Source organism: Melospiza melodia, chromosome 21 (assembly GCF_035770615.1).
Source record: "Melospiza melodia melodia isolate bMelMel2 chromosome 21, bMelMel2.pri, whole genome shotgun sequence".
NCBI classification, from domain to species: Eukaryota; Metazoa; Chordata; class Aves; order Passeriformes; family Passerellidae; genus Melospiza; species Melospiza melodia.
Genome location: NC_086214.1, coordinates 7,322,845 through 7,345,895, shown reverse-complemented (window position 1 = coordinate 7,345,895; position 23,051 = coordinate 7,322,845). Strand labels below are relative to the sequence as shown.

General features: G+C 47.7%; 1 protein-coding gene across 6 annotated transcripts in view; it reads right to left on the bottom strand.

Annotated features, from left to right (window-relative positions):
- Positions 1–23,051, bottom strand: part of CAMKK1 (calcium/calmodulin dependent protein kinase kinase 1) — a 99,510-nt gene that overhangs the window by 19,639 nt on the left and 56,820 nt on the right. For all 6 annotated transcript variants that reach the window (XM_063174079.1, XM_063174075.1, XM_063174076.1 and 3 more), the window contains exons 5-11: positions 18,699–18,750; positions 17,395–17,528; positions 16,745–16,781; positions 14,839–14,860; positions 12,020–12,108; positions 994–1,193; positions 314–367 (exon numbers count right to left, since the gene is read on the bottom strand). In XM_063174079.1, the coding sequence (XP_063030149.1) occupies positions 314–367; positions 994–1,193; positions 12,020–12,108; positions 14,839–14,860; positions 16,745–16,781; positions 17,395–17,528; positions 18,699–18,750 (588 nt within the window). The remainder of the gene's footprint in view (positions 1–313; positions 368–993; positions 1,194–12,019; positions 12,109–14,838; positions 14,861–16,744; positions 16,782–17,394; positions 17,529–18,698; positions 18,751–23,051) is intronic.

Genomic DNA, 23,051 nt, shown 5'->3' with positions numbered 1-23,051 from the left:
CCCAAAGGGCTGCAGCAGTTTGGGATCAGCCCTATGTCTCTATCTGGCTCCTCTCTAAATGCAGAAAATAAAAATAACCCCCCACAAACTGCTGGTGGTGCTGCTGATGCTGCTCTGGGTTTGCAGCTCTGCATTCAGGGCCCAGTGCTGGGAATGCTCCTTTCCACAGATCACAGCCTCAGCCCCTTCTGATCTGCAGGGGGGTTTGGAGCTTACAGAGGGTGAGTCTTTGTCTCTAATATTTGCCTTTATTTGGAAAGGAATGAGTCAAAAGGCAGGCAGAGCAGGGCTCCAGCACTGAAAGGCAGCTTACCTTGCCATAAACAAAGCAGTACAGGGTGATTCCCATGGCCCACACATCCAGGGCCTGAAAGAGAGCATGAACAGAGGGTAAAGGAGAGGCAACACAGCTGATCTGGATTTCCCCAGCAATTCAGAAAACACTCTTTGTATGGATTTAACATTTCTGTGTCCCTTTGAAGTTGGGCTCCTAAGGGCAGCTCTTGCACACCTGAGGAGTGAGGGCTGTGCTGGGCCAGGCACTGCTCCCTTGCCCTGCTGTGAGCACAAGCAGCCCCATCTTACAGGAAATTGCACCATTCAAGGCTGAATTTCAACAGTTTTCCAGACAAAAAAAAAAAAATCCCTGTTATCCCTAAAATCACCCTTGGCAGTGTCTGTCACTTCCAGGAAATCAAGGTATGGCCTTGGTGCTCAGCAGCCCACTGTGCTTCTTAATTTTGGGAGGGAATCAAAGGCTTCCTCCTTTCCCTTGGGACAGGGAAAGGGCTCTGGCATGGCTCCTGCCTAGCAGGGATTCTCAGCAAAGTGTCACAGAGCCACCAATGTGAGCTTTGGCTGGACTGGAGAGAATGAGAGCTTCAATTTTACTGAATGTCAGCCAAAATTGGTACCACAGCCAGCAGGCAGGTGAGGCAGAACCCCCTTTGTGCCATGCTGGGGTCCCAGGAGCCCCTGTGAGCACAGACCCACCTTTCCACTGAAGCTTTTGCCAGTCTGTGAGATGGCCTCAGGGGCCATGAAGGCTGGAGTCCCTGCTGTGCTGGAGAGCTGGGCATCATTCCCTTCAAACTGATTGCTGACACCAAAATCAGCAATCTTCACGTGGCCATCATCTCCTAAGAGCAAGTTGGAAGGCTTGATGTCCCTGTGGATGATCTTCTGGTAGTGCACTGAAAAACAGCCAAAAAAAGGGAGCAGAATTGGCCAGAGCAGCCAACACACCCAGGGAAACCTTCCCAGGAGGGGAAAATAAAGGTGCAAGCTCGGGCACCACACTCCCAGCTGCTGTGGAGATGGAACGTGATGGTTCCTACAGCCATTCCTGTTTGGTGCCTCACTGGAACACAATTCTCAGAAATACATCCAGAATTATGCAAAGAAAAGCCACAAACTCAGGGACAGCTCAGCCAGAGGGAACAACCAATGCTGCTGGAGAAGGAGAACACTCAGATCCTGCAGATTTGCTTGGCCTCACCACACCAGCTGATGGGCTGGGCCATCTGCTGTATCAGAGGTTTATGGGAGCCAAATGAAGAGGTTCACTTTGAGTTTATTTATTTTGAAACTGCAGTGCTGTGAAGCTCATCAAGAGGGGCAGAACCATCTGAAACAGGTGACAAACAGCTGAGGGCAGGTTCAGCCAACAGCTCAGAAATCAGTGGGCATTTCTAGCTCAAAAGGTGGAATAATGGAGCTAAAAGGTGGGACAATGGAGCTCCAAGCTTGGAGCAAGCACCAGCATCCCAAAGAGGCACTTTTTATTTAGTTAAACTTCTCAATTGAGCCCACAAACAGAGAAACAACCTCACCTTGCTTTGCATCACCCCAGACCCCACCCTGGCCCATCAGCCCAGCCATTCTCACCCCTCCTGCAGCCAGACCTGGCCCTTCATTCCATGAATCTCCAGCTCTGTCCCACTCCATGAAGGCACCAGCTTGTACATCCAACATGACACAAAACCCTTGCAGAGAGCCTGGAGGCTGAGATGCACTGAAAACAACACCCAAACCACCTCTCTTGTGCAATATTGCAGTTGAAAGACATTTTCAGGCCACTGAGTGAAGCAGGGAGCTGTAGGGAGGTGGCTGATTTCTCAGGAACTCAGAGAACTTGAAAAATAAAAAACTCACCAACCTTCAGAACATGGAATGACCCCAAAACAGAACTGTAGAAAACCCAGGAGACTTCACTGAAGGAGGAGGAGGAAATCCTCTAATCCTGCCCTCCCCAGAGGACCAGGACCCCATGGCCTCCTTCCTCCCCTGGCTCCAAGCACTGTTTTCACATTTCCTTCTTGCCAACAGAGCATGTTTGTTTTTATACCTCCATGAGCACTTTTCATATCTCCTAGGAAATACATGCTGGGTGGAGGAAAATGCTGGTCTAACCCTTTCCTGCTTTACAAACCTGACCTGCACAGTGCCACAAAGGCAGCCTGCCCTGTGGAGCATCCCAGTTTGTGCTTTGGGACCAAGAATGAACAAACTTCATTTAAATTTCTGCACTTTTCAAACCAACTTTCCAGCAGGCCATGCCTGGAGATGGGAGGTCACACTTACAGGTGCTTTTTCTGCAAAGCCTTCTCCTCAGTTTAAAGCATTTTTGGGGGATGCTGTCCTTGGCACATTAAAAAGCTGCTCTGGAGATTCAGCAGACAGAAACTTGCTGGAGAGCACCAGTGCTTACATCTTCTTCCAGATGTGCACCAACTGCATGGCCAGGCTGTGCTGGGAGGCAGTTAATGCTAACAGCCAGGATAAACACCCAAACCCTGCAACAACAGCAATTAGGAGGAAACATCTGCTCAGCAGCAGAGCTGGTGTGGCAAGCTGACATTTCATTATGGTAATAGAGGGAGAGCAAATAAGGGTGAGGGGGGAGTGAAGTTTTCCTTCAAGAGATGATGAGCTGCCCTTCAGGCAGGTGTCTGCTGTCATGCCTGATACCACAGGGCTGAGATTCCCAAAGCCTCTAAAAAAAACCCAAAACAAATATGGACAATATGAGCACATCCCTGGAGCTTGCCAGAATGTGAAAATTTAAATGTGGAAATCAAGGCAAGCAAGTACTCCAGGCTTTTTATTATTTCTTCCTTATAGGAAAGTAAAAAAACACAAACAAAATAAAACCACAAAGCATTTTCTCTCTCATGTAACTGTGTATTTTGTAGAATACATTCCCTGCCTCTGCACCATCGAATGAAAGCTGAGGAACACTGTGGGCAGCTGCTGGTCCCCAGCAGGTCTGGACACTGCTGACTGCTGGGCACAGAAACAAAGAGCAGAGAAATCAGAAACACATCCTCTGCACAAACCAAAGCCATCAAACAATGGCTCACATGGCCAATGAATGCTTGAGTTTCCAGGTGAGAACATTACAGTTCTGACAGTCTGACCTTGGGTGCTCTCAGGAGAGACTCAGCACAAGTTCCTGCAGGGCTGAGGAGCCCAGGAGTGAGCCTGGCCTCTGCAATGTCACATCCCTGGTGCTTTAAAACACCTGGCATCCATTTAAAATAATACAAGAAGTGAGCCTGGCCTCTGCAATGTCACATCCCTGGTGCTTTTAAACACCTGGTATCCATCTAAAGTAATACCAGACTGGGATGGGAAGGGGACAGATGCAGAGGGGAGGTAATTTGGAGCAGTGTCCCACCCACACACTGTATGACAGCCACCAAAGTCTCCTGCCAGCTGGCTGCAAATCCCCTTTTCCATCCAGCCTTACATTTCCATACAGCCATCCATGAAGGGGGAAAGACAGGAGACTGAGCAGCAGCTGGTGGAAATGAGCATCACACCCACAAAAACTGAAAGAGCAAGTGCTCACATCTGCCAAGGAATGATTTGGTGTGGAGCTGCTAACCTGATGAAGGAAACCTGAAATCCTTGTTTCTTATAAGGTGTTTTAACAAAGGGTGGTTCCTAATTAACCAGGGGGTAACAGGTGTTATTAAGAACCAATCAGGTTCTGGGTGAACAATGTTGGTTATAAATATCAGGAGATTGTAATAAACTTTTTGTGCCTTCTCAAACTCCCCAGCACAATTCCTGGGAAAGTTTATCTGGCTTTCTCTGTCTGGCCAGGCTGTCACAACCACACTGGGACCCCTAAGCTGAATCCATGCCTTTGAGAGAACCTCCAGCTACTCTGTGTCCTGCTCTAAGTGCCAGGCTCTGGGTTTTTTTCTTGCTACAGCACAGAGAGAGTCCCAAAGCAGGCAGAGAGTCCCCTCAGAGCCAGCCCAGCCACATGGATGGGATGTGGCTGCTGGATGCAGAATGCCTTGGGCAGGACCATCCCAGTGGTGTTGCCCTTCAGTCATGCCCAAGGCCACACCAACGGCTGAAACCACTCATCCCCATGCAAATGCACTTTCCTGCACCCCTCCCTTGGTTAAAATCGATGCTGAGCTGCCCAGGCAAAGAATTTAAATTTTCACATTTAAATTTTCACATTCTGCCCCTTTGCTGAAGCTGCTTTGGCGCGCTGACAAAATGGCTCCATGTGTTGCTTTTACCTGGAAAAGGTTTTGCTCTTAAAGCAGGGATCAGCTCACCAGAATGACCTCCCTGGGCTCCAAACCACCCTGCACTTTCTGTGCTGCCATGGATTGGTTTTTCTTCATAATGAAAATGAAACCACCTAAGATATCACAGAGCCCTCAGGACAAAGTCTGACTATGCAGCACCCTGTTAAATTTGGTTTTATTAGACCCATCCTTCATGGCAGTGGAAAGATAACCCTACTTCAGGCCTATTTGCATCTGGATAACAATCCCATGGATTCCTAGAGCATCATCCAGGAAAAGATCTCAAATGCAGTAGAAATCCTTTGTTAATCCTCACAGCCACCCCATGAACAGCCGGCAGGGCAGTGAGTGCCTGGGCACAACATTTTACACAACTTGTGTCAGAAATCCTGACCAGGGATAGCTGAAGTTTGATTTAGTCAAGACCCAGAGTTCCAAGGTGCTCAGAAACAAGGAAATGATGCTTTGAATGCTGATGGTGTGAGGATACAACCCAAAGGAGGACTCAGAGCTCTCAGGGTGTGAGCAATCCTTGGGAAAGGAGCATCCTTCCCCTGTCCCTCCTGATTTCAGATAGAGCTCTGGCAGGCATGCTGCACCTACAAAACTCTGTACTTGGGTGTTTAATGACAAAAATGCCTAAAATTAAACATCTCCCTGAAATTCTGGCTTTTTAGGGCTTTTCTTTTTTTTTGTTTCTTCATTACCTTGTGTTTGAACCGAGTTGGCACCAGCAGCCAGCTGTGGTGCAGTAGATGGAGCTGGAGAAGAGGCAGGATTTTGGGGAAGTTCTCTGCTGCTGGGCCAGCTGGTTCCTATCTGTGCACTCCTCTCTGGGTCTCCACAGTTCTGCCACTGCCCCCCTGCTCCTTAGCAAAGCCATCATTCCTTTCTGCTCAGTCCTAGGTGGGACAACACAGCCATTTCACAAACACTCCTCACTCCAGACCCCACAGGCTATTCCAGAACTTTCCCTTTCACTCAGAGGCAAATGCCTGGGATCTGTCTGCCAACAAATCCACCACCAGCGAGCCAAGACTCAGGGGGAGCATATTTAAAAGTGGTAGAAAAAGATCTTGTTCCTTATTCCTTTTAGAAAAGGTGCTTTCCACTGCATTCCCCTCTGAAAACCTTGGAGATCCAGCAGGTTAACACAAACTTGCTAAAGTCTCATTTAGAAATGACACATATAAAACTTTGCACTGCACTGACACATCCTGCTATTTACTGAGGCCAGTGCTGAATTCAGCTGATTAAATCCAGAATCCCATTCCCATCCAAGGACAAAAGCAATCCATATGGAGGTACTGCAGAGCCTGCTTAGTATTGCTCTCACATTGGCCCTGTGGCAAAGGAATGATTTAACACCCTCCCAAGGAAGCTGCTGCAGGAACTCAGAGAACCTGAAACTGCTGCACCACCATGCAGAGCTCAGAACAGAGGGCTGCTCATCCTCAGGGCTGTGTGGGGAAGGGATGGAGGGGACAGGGGGGACAAGGGGAACACCCCATTCTGCAGAGGCATGGCAGGATCCCAGCTCTGTTGTCACCTCTCTCCATTGTTTTGCTGCTCTCTTGCTGCACCCATTAAGCCTCTGCCACTTGGATAAAGTTGATTCAGCCCAAGTTTTGCAGCCTCAGCACCTCCCAGCCCTTTGTTAGGGCTCAGCTTCCCCCTGTGCTCCATCCCAGCTGAGCCCCTGCTCCTGGCAGAAGCTGTGGGGTGGATGCTGCCACTTGAGCACACTCTGGAATTGCCACTCTGCTGGCACTGACACAGAGGCCAGACTGTGTGGGGTGTGCAGGGCCAGCAGCACTGGGGAAGTCTTGAAAATGGGAGCAAAAGAGCCCATTTCACCAGGAGCCCAGTGACAGTTTGCATGTTCCTGAACAACTCCTGACATTCCACACACTCCTGAGCCAGCCCTGGGACAGGGATACTAAACCAGAGCTCATGAATCAGTGACAGCACCAGGAAGCAACAGAGAACAGGGACAGGTGACCCTGGCAAAGGCTGTCCCTGTGCACCTCAAGCCCAGCTGAGCACAGCCCTGTCACCTGTCACCAGCCCCAGGGAGTGCAGAGCTGCCTGCACCCAGCCCAGTGCCCCAGCGCACTGCAGGTACCAAACACCCTGCACAGGCTGTGCCAGGGCTGCTCTAACCCTGAGCAGCCACAGAACTGCATCAAACATCAGAAATCAAACTGCCTGATCTGAAGAGGCTCCAGCAGATCTCTCTGATCTCCTCCACCAGCTAATTACTCTCACTCTTGTACAGTCCTTATCGATCGGTATCAGCAACACTTGCTGCTCATGAAAGGCTTTTTTGTTTGGTTGTTATCAGCTAAGGAGAGCTTGTCTGCATGTGATAAAACATAAACCAGCCTCTCTTCTCCTGGTGGTGTCATTTATATCACCCAGAACCTTGCAGCTATAGCTCTCACCTCAACCTGCTCTGTTTGAGGAGCTCCAAACTTGTACAGGACAGAGGCAGAGAAGAGGCAGGTCCCCATTTCCCACATGGGAGCAAGCAGCTTGCTGGCAATCACACAGAGCCTGCAGCAGCCCCACCACAGACCCATATCCCAGCTCTGCTGGCCCACACCAGCGTGAAGAACTCACCTCAAACCAGACCAAACCACCTACAGCACTGATGCCTTGGTGCACCCACCCTGCACTAGACACTCTTCAGAACACACAACCCTGTGTTGGCTCATTTGCTTAAATTTCCTTTAAGGTAATGGAAATTATAGATTGATAACCAAGTTTCTTATCTCAGAAAAGCCAGCTTTGAGAAGTCAGAGCTTTGTTCAGGCTGCAGGCTCAGCATGCAGGGCCCTGGGTCACTGCAGCTCTCACTGCAGAGAGCTGCTGCTGGAAAGGGAATTTCCCAATGGCTTTAGCTGTATGCCATTACCCTCCCTTCAACCCCACAGCTCAGAGGAGACAAGCCTTCCTCTGCAGAGGGGAGACCAAAACTGACCCCCCTGAGACACAGTCACAGGAGGAAAACAGCAGGCTTTTATAGGAAATAAGGTTTTTCCTTCTCCAGCCAGGCTGACAGAAACTGTTTTAGCTTCTCGTGACTGGAATACTGAGCTGGCAGCTCCAGAGCAGCAGGGACAGTCACTGTGCTTCATCTGCACTGTGCAAGTCAGCAGGGATTTCCCCTGGGCCACACTGTGTGTGCTCTGCACTGTGTGCTCCTGGCCAGACTCACTGCCAGCTCCTGCCTGCACAGCCCTTCTGTCTGCTTAGTCTCATTCCTTACTCAGGAAGGAATGAAACTTCTTAATGAATTCTTACTAAATGAATATTCTCATGTCCCAGCCCTAAAATCAAACTGGGATACCCACCTGGCATATCCCTCATGCCTGCTGATGAAGCATGGTGACCATTTCATATCATCAAATCCACTAACAGGGAGTGAAAACCCAGAGGGATCAGAGATAGAAGTGGTAAAGAGGTCTTGTTCCTTAGTCCTTTTAGAAAAGGTGCTTTTCACTGCATTCCCCTCTGGAAACCTTGGAGATCCAGCAGGTTAACACAATCTTGCTTTTTAACAGCTCCTTTAGAAATGATACATATAAAACATTTCTACTGAGTATCTCTATGAAAGCAAAGTTTGCCTACTGGAAGGGAGACTGAAGTTTAAAGCACTACCAGAGGGGAGGTACAATTGGAAAGGTGGCAATTGCACATATCCCTAATTGACAGAGATGCTTAAGCACATGCTTTGGTCAACAACACAAATAGTCCAAACTTTCCCATTCAAATGATCCAAACTTTCCCATGCCAAGTGGTGTTGTCACCTCTCTCCACTGTTTTGCTGCTCTCTTGCTGCACCCATTAAGCCTCTGCCACTTGGATAAGTTGCTGAAGCCCAAAGTTTTGTAGCCTCAGCACCTCCCAGCCCTTTGTTAGGGCTCAGCTTCCCCCTGTGCTCCATCCCAGCTGAGCCCCTGCTCCTGGCAGAAGCTGTGGGGTGGATGCTGCCACTTGAGCACACTCTGGAATTGCCACTCTGCTGGCACTGACACAGAGGCCAGACTGTGTGGGGTGTGCAGGGCCAGCAGCACTGGGGAAGTCTTGAAAATGGGAGCAGAAACACTTTGCTGTGAAGAGCCCATTTCACCAGGGGTGACAGTTTGATGTTCCTGAACAACTCCTGACACTCCACACACCCCTGAGCCAGCCCTGGGACAGGGACACTAAACCAGAATCAGTGACACCACCATGCCTAAACTCCAAATGTATTCCCAAATAGCCCTGCAGGGCCAGAGGAAGGGAGACAACCATGGGCAGCTCTCCCTGACTCCCAGATCCTGAACAGTCTGGGACTGTGTTTGTGTCAAAGTGCATTCCTGGTACTGAACACACTAAGAGCAGCCTAAAGCAGGTGACAGCTCAGTGCCACTGTCTGGCTCAGGGAGCTCCAGGGCTGTGTCCCAGCCTCCCACCATGCCTAAGCCAGGTTTCCCACCCAGCTCTCATCACCTGGACCACAGTCATCCCTCCTGCAGGAGGTCTCCACCCCAGGCACACTCCATATTTTGGAAAAACCAGTGAGTGCAGTCCCCACAGACACACAGTGCCCACAGAGCACCACCAGTGTTTAAAAGGCCAGCTCACATCTCCCACCACCTTGGCTCCCCCTTCCTGCTCACCCCTAACACTTCTCAGGCTCCAACAGGAATGCAGGTTCCAACTTCTAACCTGATGAAATCCAACCAACAATGATGCATTTGCTGCTGTGATGACTGGGAGCTGCAAGCAGCTGCAAGGTTATTGAGCCTCCCAAATTGCACAACAATTATGGATGCTTACATTAAAATTACCTTGCAATCTCTGGATTGCCTGGCAACACTTTTCCTTCAGCATGCACAAACAGTGCACTTTTCCTCTTAATTATATAATAATTGCCATGCATTTACCCAGCAGTTCAGAGAGAACACCATTTTTAACTTTCATTTGCTAATAAAATAAGTGGTTACTCAATGGTCCAAAACAAAGCATCCTATTGTTCTGTTGCTGGGAGTGCTTGGGCATCCTATAATTTATTGTTGAATTTAATTCTCTCTGCTTAAGACTACCCACACATTGCTGTTTTTTGTTTTTTTTTTTTTTTTTTTTTTTTTTTTTTCCTGTGTACTAAACTCAAAGTTTCCTCTGAGCAGGAACTGTTCCTGCAGCAGCACCCAGCACAGCAGAGCTTGTTTCTCCCAGCTGAGGCACACAGGCTCTGCTGCAATCTGAATGCTAATGGGAACATAAAAAGCTGCATCTTTATCCTTCAAGCTCTACTCAAAGACAGTCTTGAGATTCTTATTAATTTATTAATTCTACCAACTTTCTGGGGTGACCTGACTAATTTTGGCAGCACCTGGAAGCTTCTGGACTGTCAGACTTGCAAACAGTGATTTTATTCCCTGCTGGTTTTAGACAAAAAGTGAGGTGGTGCTGCATTTCAATGAGGAGAGGTACTGAGACCCTCAAACCATGCTCCTCTGCCTCAGCAAGGCCCATCATGCTCAGAGACTTGTTCTCCCTCAGTAGCTGAGAGTGAGTAATTCCTTTTGGTTTAAACTGGCTACCTGGTTATTTTCTTTGCTATCCATTAGATATTGTGTTTTTAGAGAGAGAAAAGATTCATTTCCTGTCCAGCACTTCCCTGACACTTAGGATTTTATAAGCCTCTGCTATAGCACCCTTTCCCAAGATAGTTTTCCAGTCTTAAGAGCTTTGTTCATACCTTTCAACCTAAGGTATTCCAGACCATTCTCATCATCCTTCTTGGGCCTCAGTTCTAGGGAGTTCTGCTTCTAAGACAGGCTGAGCCAACAAGCTGTACATAATATTCAGGATACTCCTTGTCTGTACCTAAGAGCTCTCAGAGATCCAAACAACTGCACAATAACATTTTCTACTTTCTTCTTTCCTTCATTCCAAATAATTCCCCAAATCTTGTTAGCCTTGCTGAATGTCACTAAGTAATGGGCTGGCATTTTCAAGAGGACTATCCAGAACAAAGCCTGAGTGAGAAGAGATAATTTAGAGCCCATCACATTGTATGTATTTTCAGTTTTTCTCTCCCTCATGCATTACTCTGAAGTCAGAAACATGAATTTTTACCTGCCATTTTATCACTTGCTACCATGGCATTTTCCTGCCACTCTTCCCAGTCAGTTCCAACAACTATCCTGAACATCTCAGTGCCATCACCAATCTCTTATTGTTCTCTACCCTTTTTCTGGTCATTTAGGAATACTCTGAACAACCCAGCCCACATTATGGGTTCCTGTTTAACTGTACTGGTGACTTTTCTCAGTTGTGAAAGCTGTATTCCAACTTCCTTGATTGTCTGTTATTAATCCACAAGAGCCGATCCAAACTAAGAGATTTAGGAGCTGTTTTATGAGCTGCTGTTAATGGATCTAATCAAAAGCTGTTTGGCAATTGAAACACAAGGTAACAACCTCTGTGCCTCATCCAACAGCCCCCAGGGCCAAGATACCCCTCCCCAGCTGAGCAGGGGTGTTGGACTAAGCCCTTTTCTGACCCAGAGATGGGTAACTGAGAGGTGTTTTAAAAACTTTTTATTCTATTTTCAGTCTCATGAGAAGGTTGGGACAATACAGAAGTTGTAATTCACACTATCACAATTAGAAGCCAACTATGTCTTAATTCCAATACACTGTAAGTGTTTCTTGGTCTATCAGCTTTAGCCACACCATGCTGTGAATGCCTTAAAGCCAATCATCTTAAATTAATTCCTGTGGATCCTACTACAATGCATCTTTCATAGTTCTAGTTCTCCAAAGTATCTAGTTGTGGCATTCACATTCTCTGAAAAAATTCCTTCGCCCAGGATTTTTCTCCTGGGAAGCCTCAGAGAAAAGGAAAACAATTCTTATCTCATTTGCTTCTCCTGTGTTGTGCTCATGTGGAATGTGTTTGGAGATTGTTTACCCACAGGTGATTGTTCCATTGGGTTCTGCTGTGAGTTGTTTTCACTCTTTAGCCAGTCAGGGCCAAGCTGTGTCAGGACTCTGGAGAGAGTCACAAGTTTTCATTATTATCTTTTTAGCATTCAGTAACTATCCTTTCTGTATTCTTTAGTTTAGTATAGTATTCTTTAATATAATATAGTGTAATACAGTAACAAATTAGCCTTCTGAGAACATAAAGTCAGATGTACCATTCTCTCCCCTCCTCAGCAGACCTGCACTTACAATATCCAGTCTTCTTTGCAAGGCCATCCTTTGAAACTTGTTTCTAGCTCCATTTCTCTCTCAACAATATCTGTCCTATTCCATGGCATTTCTAAGTCAGCATTTCTTATCTCCAGCTTTGCATACAGATGCACACTGTGTGAGCCTCCTGGCAGGCTTGGAGAATTTTCCATGCATCCATTTTTTCCCCCCAGGGCCGAGGCAGAGGCTGTGCCAGGGCTGGGTACTCACAGTACTCGATGCCCAGGACGATGTCTCGGAAGTAGAGCCGAGCCTGCTCCTCGCTGAAGGGCTGCTCACTGGGCACCTCCATCACGGGCCTGTTGGGGACAGGGACAGCCTCTCAGTGCTCTGCACGAGGCCAGCAGCACCCAAACACTGCAGCAGCTTGTGCTCCATCACCAGTGCCAGCACTGAGGCTCCCAGAAGGTGCAGAGATGGGTTATCCCTGCAGGGTGATGCTAATTCCACAGGGGAGCTGGAGCACCACTGGCATCTGGAGCACAAGAGCTGTTCCCAGCCTGCCTGGCCTTCCCAACAGTGGCAGAGTTATTTGGGAGGCAGGGAAGAAGCCAGCTGACACAAATTGCTCACCCAGACAAACAGGATTGCAAGTATCAGGAAGCAGGATTAGAATCACAATTTGTTGGCACGGATGTTATTGGCTTAATATTGTTTGTGAAACCTAAAATGAATTGACTGGGGGGAAAGAGGGGAAGCAAACACCCATAAAAAAAACCTGGCAAACAAAACAGGTGGTGATGCTTTGGTTACTGAGCTTGGGTGGCTTTGCATAGCTCTGAGCCACACCCTCAGCATCATCATGCTGCTGTCTGCACCAAATAAGACAAACTATTCACTGACAGTCCCAATGGCACAGGAACAAAGCTGGACCTGGCTTTGGCTTCCTGCTGAAGCTGCCCATGCTGAGAGCAGCAGCACTGCCATGAGATCCCAGTCAGCACTGGGACAGTGGGGACAGTGCCTGTGGCTGTGCTCTGCATGTCCTGCCTGCTGGGCTCAGGCCTGACACAATGTCATCGTGCAGCTGCTATCACTGAGGCAGAATCTACACACCAACCACTGGCTCAAAGGTTAAATGGGAATATTTTCTGTGCATTGCGCTGAACTGCTTTAAAAGCCTATTGAGCTGCTCAGGGTTCAGCCACCACCAGAGCTCAGCCATTCAGCCCTGAACAGCCAAGGTTACCTGGTCAGCTTCTCCTCTCCTTTCCTCTGAATGCTGCCACTGCTGAGGGAAGCACAGGGCTCTATAAGCCCCTCTCCTGCCTATGCCTGCTGAAAGCTCAGGGCAAAAAGGCTCTAAGAGCCAGTCACAATCTGCTGTCCCCTTATGGATGAATGGCTGGAGCTAAGAACTATTGCTTTGTTTTTTTAAAGTTTTTAAAAATTTCTTTGATGTTTACATTTTTATAATGGAGTTTTTCCACATACTTTTAATGTAAATAATGATTGTTTTGTATTTCTTTTTAAAAGAAGAAAATAGATTTAAAAAATATTTTAAAATACATTTAAAAATATATTTTATTAAAATATATTTTATTAAAACATATTAAAAATTTATTAAAAATATACTAAAATACATTAAAATAGATTTTATATTTTATTTATATTTTATTTGTATATTATATAAAATATAATTTTATATATTTATTTATCTATTTCCTATATGTTTATATATTTATTATATATTTTAAATACATTAAAATATGTTTTATATATATTTAAATATATTTTATGCATTATATATATAATATAAATTATATACAATATAATCTTATATTTTAAAATATATTAAATATATATAAATATATTAAAATATATAATATATTTCAAATATATATTTAAAAATATTTTTAAAAAATCTTTTTAAAAGAAGAAGAATAGTGTTAGTTTGACTAGTGTGGCTGGAGAAGTAGCAATTTCATCCTACAATTCATAGCCACTTTTGAAAGTCTATAAATATTAAGAGTTCAAAAATAAACTATGCTTTTTTTACCTTGGACATCTCAGCTTCTGTGTGTCGTGAATTTTGTGCCCTGTTGCAACAAAGGACCTGCACTGCACTGGGGGCTGACCCTGCCTGTGCTCACAGCTTGGCTTTGCATGTGCACACACATCCACTGAGTGCTCCTGGGACCCCAAGCCCTGCCAGAGAACAGCCATTGCCAAAACTCTGTGGCTGCTCCCCTCAGCACCCAGCAGCAAATCCTCCCTGCAGCATTTCCCTCTTCTCCCTGGCTGCCCATTGGACTGATGACCTTCACCTCCCATTCGTGTTTTCCTGCCACTGCCTCCCGTCCCTCTTTTATGCACATTTTTCTGTTGCTGGAACCAGGGAGAAATGTGAGAGCAGGGCTGGCAGAGCCACTAATGGAGCGTAATTGCCTCCTGCCAGAGGCAGCCAGGCTGCACTTGGGTGAGGCACAGGTTCCCCAGCCTCAGCTGTTTCCAGCAGCTCCCTCAGCCTGATCCCCAGGGAGACTGGGGAGCCTCTTGCCACCAACCCACTGGAGCTGGCAGCCTGCTCATGGGGCAGAGAGGAAAAACCCCTCTGGGAATCTCCTCCATGCTGGGCACAGAAATCCTGACCTCAGTGGGGCTGCAGAGCCAGTGCAGGTGTAGCAAAGAGCAGGGAGGAACCTCTTACCACCTTATCCCCTCTTTTACTATGGAAAATAAATCTGCAACAGCACAGCCTCCCTTGAGAGGTTAGTGCTGAGGTGCCAAGTAAATCTTGGTGTAACCACACACCCCTTGTGTCAGAGGAAACCCACCAGAATGTTCCTATTCAAACCTTTTCTTCCAGGCACCTGATGAGGAATTGTCAAAGAATTTGTTGACATGTCCTCCCAACCCATTTTTATTCACCACATCATTCCAGGCTGTAGCAACCTGGAATTTTTGGGTTTTGCCTGCCCTGCAGACAGGATCTGCCCCACTGGACATAACAAACCTCCACTTCACATGAGAATCTGATGAAGAACACCAAAATTTTCAACAGAAGGGGTCCCAGGAGGGCTACTTACCCTTTCCTCATGAGGTCAAACACTGCAAGAAAAGGAAATAAACCATGAATGAATGAGAAGAGCAGCCTGAGCTTATTTGTTATTCATCACCTACAAACACACATCCATTCCCATACCTGCAAAATCAATTTATTTCCACTCATTTCTCTTCCCTCACCCACGACAAGGACACCAGAGGATGCAAAATGAAAATATTCATCTCTTCAGCACAGACAAATATCCCCCCTCCTGCCAGCTCTGCACAGGGACACAGTGGGTGCTAACTTACCACCCACAGTGCTGCTGCTCTGGGTGCCAGCCCTGCTTGATTTGAGCCCTGCTGTACCTCCAAGGGAGGGTGTTTGGTGTGATATTCCCACTAAACTGCTGATAGCAAAGGAGATGCTGTAGGAACATGCTGCTCCATTTCTGCTGTGTCAATCAGCAGCACAGCCACAGCTTTGTCACGGCCAAGCACTCCCTGGCAGGAGCCACTGAGGAGGATTTGCTGCTGTGAGTCGAGGTTTGCAGAGCACATGAGTTTGTGTGTCTGGTTAGGAGGTTGGGGAAAAGTGTTTTTCTGTGTTTTTCTGATCCTGCTCTGCAAACAGGAGAAGGATCGGCTTTTACCTAGAGTAGGAGAGCTCTTTCCTCATGAATTACATGGGGATTGCTTGCACCTCCCAAAAAATCTGAGCAGATCCCCTCCCCAAAGCACTGGGTACAAACACAACAGGGCAGCCTGAATTGGCTCACCTTGCCCTCCAGAAGCTGCAGCTTGTGGAAGCATTTCATTATCCAACCTCTCAGTGGAAGCATTTCATTATTCAGCCTGTCTGCACCTCTGCAGGTTGCTCAGTGCCTGCTGACACCCCATTCCAAGTGCTCACATCAGTGCCTGATCCCAGCAGCCACAGGAAAGGAGCAAAAACCTCCTCATCTACATCTGCTCTGCACTGGGGGCATTTTTGGTTGAGTTTTGGGTTTTTTTTCCTCTCCGCAGCTTTCTACCTCATCTCTCCCCTTTCCTCCATCCCCAGGAGTTCAGTCCTTCAAACAAACAGCCTCAATCACCCTCCCCACTACCAGTGCCATCACTTTGAGATGCTGTCAGATGCCACTGGGGCTTCAGCCCAGAGGGAAAAGTGGCCTTTCAAAGGCAAATTGCTTCATTTGCTAGGCAGAGTCCTCCTCCAGGCAGCTTCAGAAGTGTCCCATAATTATTTCATGAAGAGCAGTCTTTGAACCTGCTTCATCAGGAAACAGTTTGGGGAAGCAGAGATGTAAAAGGGTCAGCCATCCCCTCCTCCAGCCCATCTCAGAGGGCACCTCAGGCCCTCCCAGGCCTGTCCCTCGGTGTTTTACCCAAATTGGGGTTAGGGATGGCTGGCACTGTCAGAGTTTGGAGGAGAGGAAGACAAAATGGGTGGAATTGCCTCATCCTCTGCATAAACACCCAGTGAGGAACCCAGGTGGGTTCCTCACCATGCTGCTCCCTCAGGAGGTCCTGAGGCTCACCAGGGGTCACAGGGGACACTCCCAGACAAGACTGGAGTGACTTTGGAGTCACAACCACCATCCTACAGAAGTTTCACAGCAGGAGGACAAGGAAACCATCCTGCACCCTTCCCTTCCCTCCTGCCTCTGGGGCTGGAATCAGCAGGGACAGAGCAGCTGCCAGGTGTTTTCAGTGTCCCCATGGCACAGAGGTGTGCACAGCTGTGCTGACACAAGGCTGCCTTACCCTACTGCACGGGGCCTTTCCATTCCAGCTGCATTTACAGGCATTTAAACTTGGCAGAGAACAAAAAAGTCTGCAGAGGTTGGCACGAGTTTCCTGCAGTATTGACCCCCAGTCCTGGCATGTGGCACTGGCAGCACCAGGCCCAAGCCCAGAGGGTTCTGTTAGCTTATGAAACTCACATACCCATATACAAGTTGTCCTCTGCAGGATCATCAAGGACCTGAGAGATCACAGAGAAAAAAGGGGAAAGAGAAAAAAAAAGTGAAAAAAAGTGGAAAAAAGGCAGAAAAAAAAAGATTTTTAAGCAAGTAACACTCCCAGTACATTGAGCTGAGCTGCATAACACTGAGAACAATTTAGGCTAATATTTAGAGTCTTGCAGAGTGGGGTTTTAAAAGACAGGGTTTTTTTGGGGGTTTTGTAGGACAGATTTTCCTGTCTCCAGAAAAATCTGGGTTTCTGCCTCTATTTAGAGAAACAGCCTACCAATAAAGGTACTGCTTGTCCTAAACTGCCCTCAGTCAATAATGAAAATGGCACTGGAGCCTTGCACTTGTGCACCTTCCCAGGCTTGTCTGCACACAAGTTTCAGTGATCAAAGCTCACTGCCATTTCTACCAGCACAGTGAGCTGCCTTCTCCTGGGCACCAGCCCAGAGTTCAGGCTGAGAGTCACACTCAGTAAGATTTTGCTTGGAATCACCAGCCTAAATTTCTGAACATCTATATTAAATCAATTCTGGTTGAAGCAGGAACAGTTGAAGAAAAACCCTCTTGTTGCAATACAAACCAGATTTTTTTTTCAGCATAAATTAGGGTGGAGAAGCAGCTCACCTCTATCAGCTTAACAATATTGACGTGGTCCAGCTTCTTGAGGATGGCTATTTCCTGATAGACTCTGTCCAGGGGTGCCATGGGCTTGGGCTGCTCTCCTGAGGATGCTTTGGACCCTCTGGGAGGAGGCCGACCTGCAAGGGGGACAGCACAGTGAGGAATTCCTGCTTTGGCAGCAGCGTGAGCAGCACTGGCCCCTCTGCAAGGTCTCATCATCACTCTCATCACCACCTTGTTCTCATCATCACCTCGTTCTCATCCCAGAGCTCTGCAGTATCCCAGCTGCAGCTGAGCTCTCCAAGCCCACTGAGAGCAGCTGCTCCCAGCTGGATCTGGGGCATCATTTTGGGGTCTCTGGCTGGTCAGAGTGACCCCAAGGAAAGTTGGAAAGTCTCTTTTCCCAGCCCGGTGCTTGAAGAAAGAGTCAGGGCTCTTCATTTCTCAGTCTCAAGGCTGTTTATTGTGTCTTATCTATAAATTTTTTTCTCCTGTCCTGTCGAGGTCCATCCAGCAGGACAGTTCCAGGCACTCTGCCTGCCCCCGGGGCAGTGTTATGTCTTTATACTAAAAACTACCTGTACAATATTTACAATTCCTTTCCAATACCCATCACCTATGTTAGACAGTGAGCTTCTACTCTAAACCAATCTAAAAGTGCCATCATCACAGCAGAAGATAGAGGCCAAGAAGAAGAAGGAGAAAGGCTGGACACAGCCAGATCCCTCCATCTTGCCTCCTGAACCCCCACTCTAAAAACCCCAAATCCACTTTTCCACCCTGTGATAACTTCACTATCATTCTACTTAAACTGTCATGGCTTGCAGATCTTCATATAAGGTTGGTAATTTGCTCCACAGGTCATAATCAAACCCACAGGTGTTTTGGGCTCTGTGCCAGAGTTTCTGAGCCCCCTAGCAGGGCTCTTGGCCATCCAGGACAGCCAGAGGGATGATCTGGGTCCTGACAGCATCCCATGGCTCAGCCTGCAGCCAGGTGCTATCCCAGGGGAAGGAAAGGAGGGGAACACCCTGCCTAATTGCAGTGCTTAATCAGGCTTCATAAATGGTGAATATGGAAGAGTCAGCACTTCAAAGAGACTCACAAAAATCAGAGCCAGGCATCTCATTTCTGAGTGTGTTGGATTTGCCTGTGGCTGTTTCTGCCCCCTCACCATCCCTTTTAACCAGCTCCATTTTAACATGGGCACTGGCACAGGAGGCCACTCTGCACCCCTTGCAGGCAAGGTTTCCACAGAGAAATCTGGCTGAGGACAACAAGCAGGCCTCCAAATGTGAGATACCCACGTGGAAATCCATACTGCTTCAAGAGCTTCTTTTTGGAGAGGACTTTCATAGCCTGGAGGAAGGAAAAAAAGCAGTGTTAAAACTGAACAGGAGCCAAAGAGCTGATTGCTGTGGCCTGGGCATCAGGGACTGGCTCAGGGCTGCTCCTCAGCCTACAGCAGGGTCCTGGTCAGTGCTGGCCACACCAGACACTGACCCAAAAGCTTTCCTGAAAGCACTGCTAACCATCTGTTCCATTCACCTTTCCCCATGAAAAAATTTCAAATTCATTTTCAAATGAATTTCAATTTCAAGGGATTTCAGATTCATTTCCAAATGGACAAAGAAAAAGGAGCCCCATTTCTGCATTTGGGGCAGAAGCTTGAGGGAGGAGGTGGGTTCCTCTGGCTGAACCACTGTTTTAAATGATGTTAAGGCCATGCTCCAGCTCAGAGCCATTTCAAGGCTGCTTCATCTTATTTTTGGTCTTGTCAGAGGTATAAGAAGGAAACTGAGCCCAGGCAGCTGAGGTGTGGGAAGGGGTCAGGGTGTCACAGACACATTTTATGAAAAATACTTTTGCTAGGATTTTTCTCCTGAGAAGCTGAGAGGCCTCAGGAACAAAATGTAAACAATGATTATCTGCTGCTGTGGAATGCAACAGGTGCATCTGTGATTGGTCTCATGTGGTTGTTTTTAATTAATGGCCAATCACAGTCAGCTGGCTCAGACTCTGGACAGTCACAAGATTTTATTATCATTTCATCCTTTTCTATTCCTTGCTAGCCTTCTGATGAAATCCTTTCTTCTATTCTTTTAGTATAGTTTTAGTATATAATTTTCTTTTAATATAATATATATCATAAAATCATAAACCAGCCTTCTGAAACATGGAGTCAAGATTCTCCTCTCTTCCCTCATCCTGGGACCCCTGAGAACACCACCACAGTCAGGGTAATTCCTCCTGCCATCCAGCTGGCACCAGCACAGTGGCAAAAGGCAATCTGGATTTAATAAATAATCTTTGTGCCTCCACCTGCTCTGTGCATTAATAATCTTTTGGAGGGCCACTCAAACCCCCAAAGTGGCCCAGCAGATGAATATTTAATGACAAACCAGCTCATGGTACAATTTGCTTGGGAAAACAGTCCGTGCTTCCAGGAGCTGGGGTGGTCACCCTCCCTAAGGAGAAGGTTATTAATATTCCTATTAATCTAGCATCCAATATCTAATTACCACTGGAGTGATTCCTACACAATCTAACTAACCAAGGGTCCTGCAGCACACAGTCAAACCCCCAGGAATTTTGCATCAGTGCCACAGAGGAAAGGTCTGTGCCCATTGTTACCTGTTTTTAACCCCCATACCAGGAACAAGTCACCAAACCCACTCCAGTGAGCTCCTTCCCAAGCTTTTGTTCCTGGCAGTGATGGCACCACGTGCCCTAACATCCCCACCTGCCATCAGTGCTCCAGGTTCATGGCTTGCTGAAAGGATTGTTATTTTTGGTACTGATCCAGTGAAATCCTCTGGATTTGCACCCGTGTAATTGAGAGGAGACACTGAGCAGTGTTTCAATCCTGCCTGACAGCTCCAACCAACTGTTAGAAATGATGGTGTTGAGAGACAGACTCAGGAGTGCTTATCTGTGACTTAGCACAGCTCTGTGTCCAATACAGGCAGCCAAATGACTCATGGTCTGCTGGAAGAGGATCCAAGATGAGCACAACCACCTCCAAATACGGCCAGGACCAAGCCTGGAGGACTTCCTACGCTTCTCATTTTATCTCTCCATAATGAAAATTTATGAGAAAAATCAAAGGAATTAGTGCACCCATTTCTCTTTCAACCACTGTCAACCCAGGAGGAGAACTCTCCTCCTGTTCCAATCCCATCTTGAGTCCTTGCTGCCTTCTGGCAAGGAGCTTCAGAAAAAGGACAAAATAGAAGATGCAATTTGCTGCTGAAAGCTCCCGAGTTTGGGGGCCTCAGCCTGAGGGACTGAACCATCACCAGCAGCCATGCCCACATCAGCACAGTCCTTCCCAGGAGAGGCTGGAGGGAGCAGGAAGGCACAGAGAGGAGAAATATCTAAGACAGGACTTGCTTTTGGGGACAGAAATGGGGGGAACAGGAGCTCCTGCTGTCACCCAAACTCCTTGAAGGACACTTGAGGGGCAGTGGGGGGTTACTGCATTGCAGGAGAGTTGGCTGCAAAGCACCACTGCTGCTGGTAGAAGCACTAGGAGATGCTTATACCAGTTTTACTGCACAGGCAGGGCTGGATCAGAAGAGAGGACCTGTCCCACTGCGCTGACAAACACCAAAGTTCACCATGCAACAGGCCAGAAGCACTTAATTATCACAAGAGCAGAGAGGAGGGCACGTGGCAGTGAAGGCTCACTGTAATTACAGAGAGCTGGCAGGACCAGGCTCCCTCCTGAATGGTGGCTGCTGCACTGGGAGCACCTCAGGGATGCTTCAGCAAACCTCAGTGCAGGCAGAGCCAAAGACATTTGTACTCACAGGCAGGGCTAATTACCCAGATAATGCCTTTCTGATAAAGAACCAGCTCAGAGCCAAGCTGAGGGATTTTCCCTTTGCACAGGCAAGTGGTGCTTCAGTATTCTCAGGAAAAGAGAGAGCCTGGAGATTTCCTCCACACATCCTCCTGAGCGTGGACACGGGTCTTGACATGTCCCTTGGAGGAACAGCAGGAACTGTGTGCTTTTCTCTGATGTGTGTTTATTTTCTAAGTTTACTGCTCTCTTCCTATCAACCCTCCAGCTGGAAAGCACAGGGAAGCTGCCTAAGGGAAAGGAGATCCCAGGCTTATGGAGAGGAGGAATGCCTGTGACACAGCAGCAGGACACAAGCTGTGGGTAATGACAGGGGCAAAAAGGCCACTGGTTTTGGGAGGGAAGGGTGACAAAATGATTGAGCCAAGTGAACTTATCACCTGAAAGGGAAGGTGATAAGTTCACCTGTCCTTGGTGATGCTCTCAAAGTGCTCAGAATGTCATTTTATTTGCTAAGGGAGAGATTTGTGCTGCAAGGCAAGAAGGCTGTGCACAGTCCCAACTCCACCTCCCAGGGGAGTAGGATGCTCAAAGGTCCCTACCAACCACCTAAATCCTCTGCTAGTGCATGAGGGCACTCTGTGGGAATGCTGAACAGACCAGAGGGTGTTCCCAGCCCTTCTTCACCCGTCCTACCTAACAACAACACCCCTCAGACAAAGCAGCTGAGAGGGAAGCTCTGCTGGCAAAGAGGAATGTTAGAACTGAAAGAAAATCCTAAACCTGACAGGCTTAGCTGCCATGGCCTTAAAATCCTGTCCTGAGTTTTGTTCCAGCAGCAGAATTCCACCATCAGGCTGTGCCCCATGCACACTGTGCCACCCCAGCAGGGATGAGTCCTGCAGATCCCCTGTCCCAGCTGTCACCTGAAGGGGTGAGCCAGCCCCTCAAAGCCCTCAGCTGAACACCAGAGGTGCTGCACTGAGCCAGAGATCCCCTCCCTGCTCCCCACGGCTCTGGCAGTGCTCCAGCAGCTGTTGTGTGAGCCAGGGGATGGGAAATGCAGGAGCTGTGCCTTCCCTTCCCTCCTGGATGGCAACCAAAGTGGGTTCTCCAGGGGCTGGGAAGTTCAAGGCTTGCTGCTGGGCTCCTCCTCAGCTGCAGCCCTTTGTTCAGCCACTCCTTTAGAAACTTGGAGGGAATTTCTCCCCACCACTGAGACTTGGTAGGAAACAGCCCTCTGTGCAAGGATTGTTAGGTACAAACAGAGGCAGAGAGCACAATCACACAAATTTTGTTTCTTAGGAAACAAGATTTTAAAAAAAGGATGAAAAAAAGAAAAATCCACTGACAACCTAAATGCTGTTGCCTTCTTCCAGCAGTAGCATAACAAATGCCCATCATAACCACTTTTCTTTGCAAGCTGATTTAGAGATTGAAAATAGGAGGAAGACATGACCTGAGGCATCAAAGAATCAAATTCCATCAGCACAATGATTCCAATCTAGATCTCTCCTTGGACACATTTGCCTTTGCTTTTTATTTGCTGCTTTTTCACAGAACTTGGCCTTTGATTTTTTTCCCTTAGTCACTGTCAAAGCATCTCCTTCAAACTGAGGCACTGAAACCTTTGCAGTGTGAAGGGTTCCTTGGCAGAGCTCAGAGCTGTGACAGCTCCATGAGCCCCAGGGGCAGGAGGGTCCTCCAGCTCTGCTTTCCACTGGGGTCTCCTCCTTGGAGGCAGCACTGGCTCACAAACCTGGTGCTGGAAATTCCAGTTTCCATGGCCTAACACATTCCCTGCATCCAGGGATGTGAGCCAGGACACTTCACAGCCCTGCCAGGCACTGTGGTG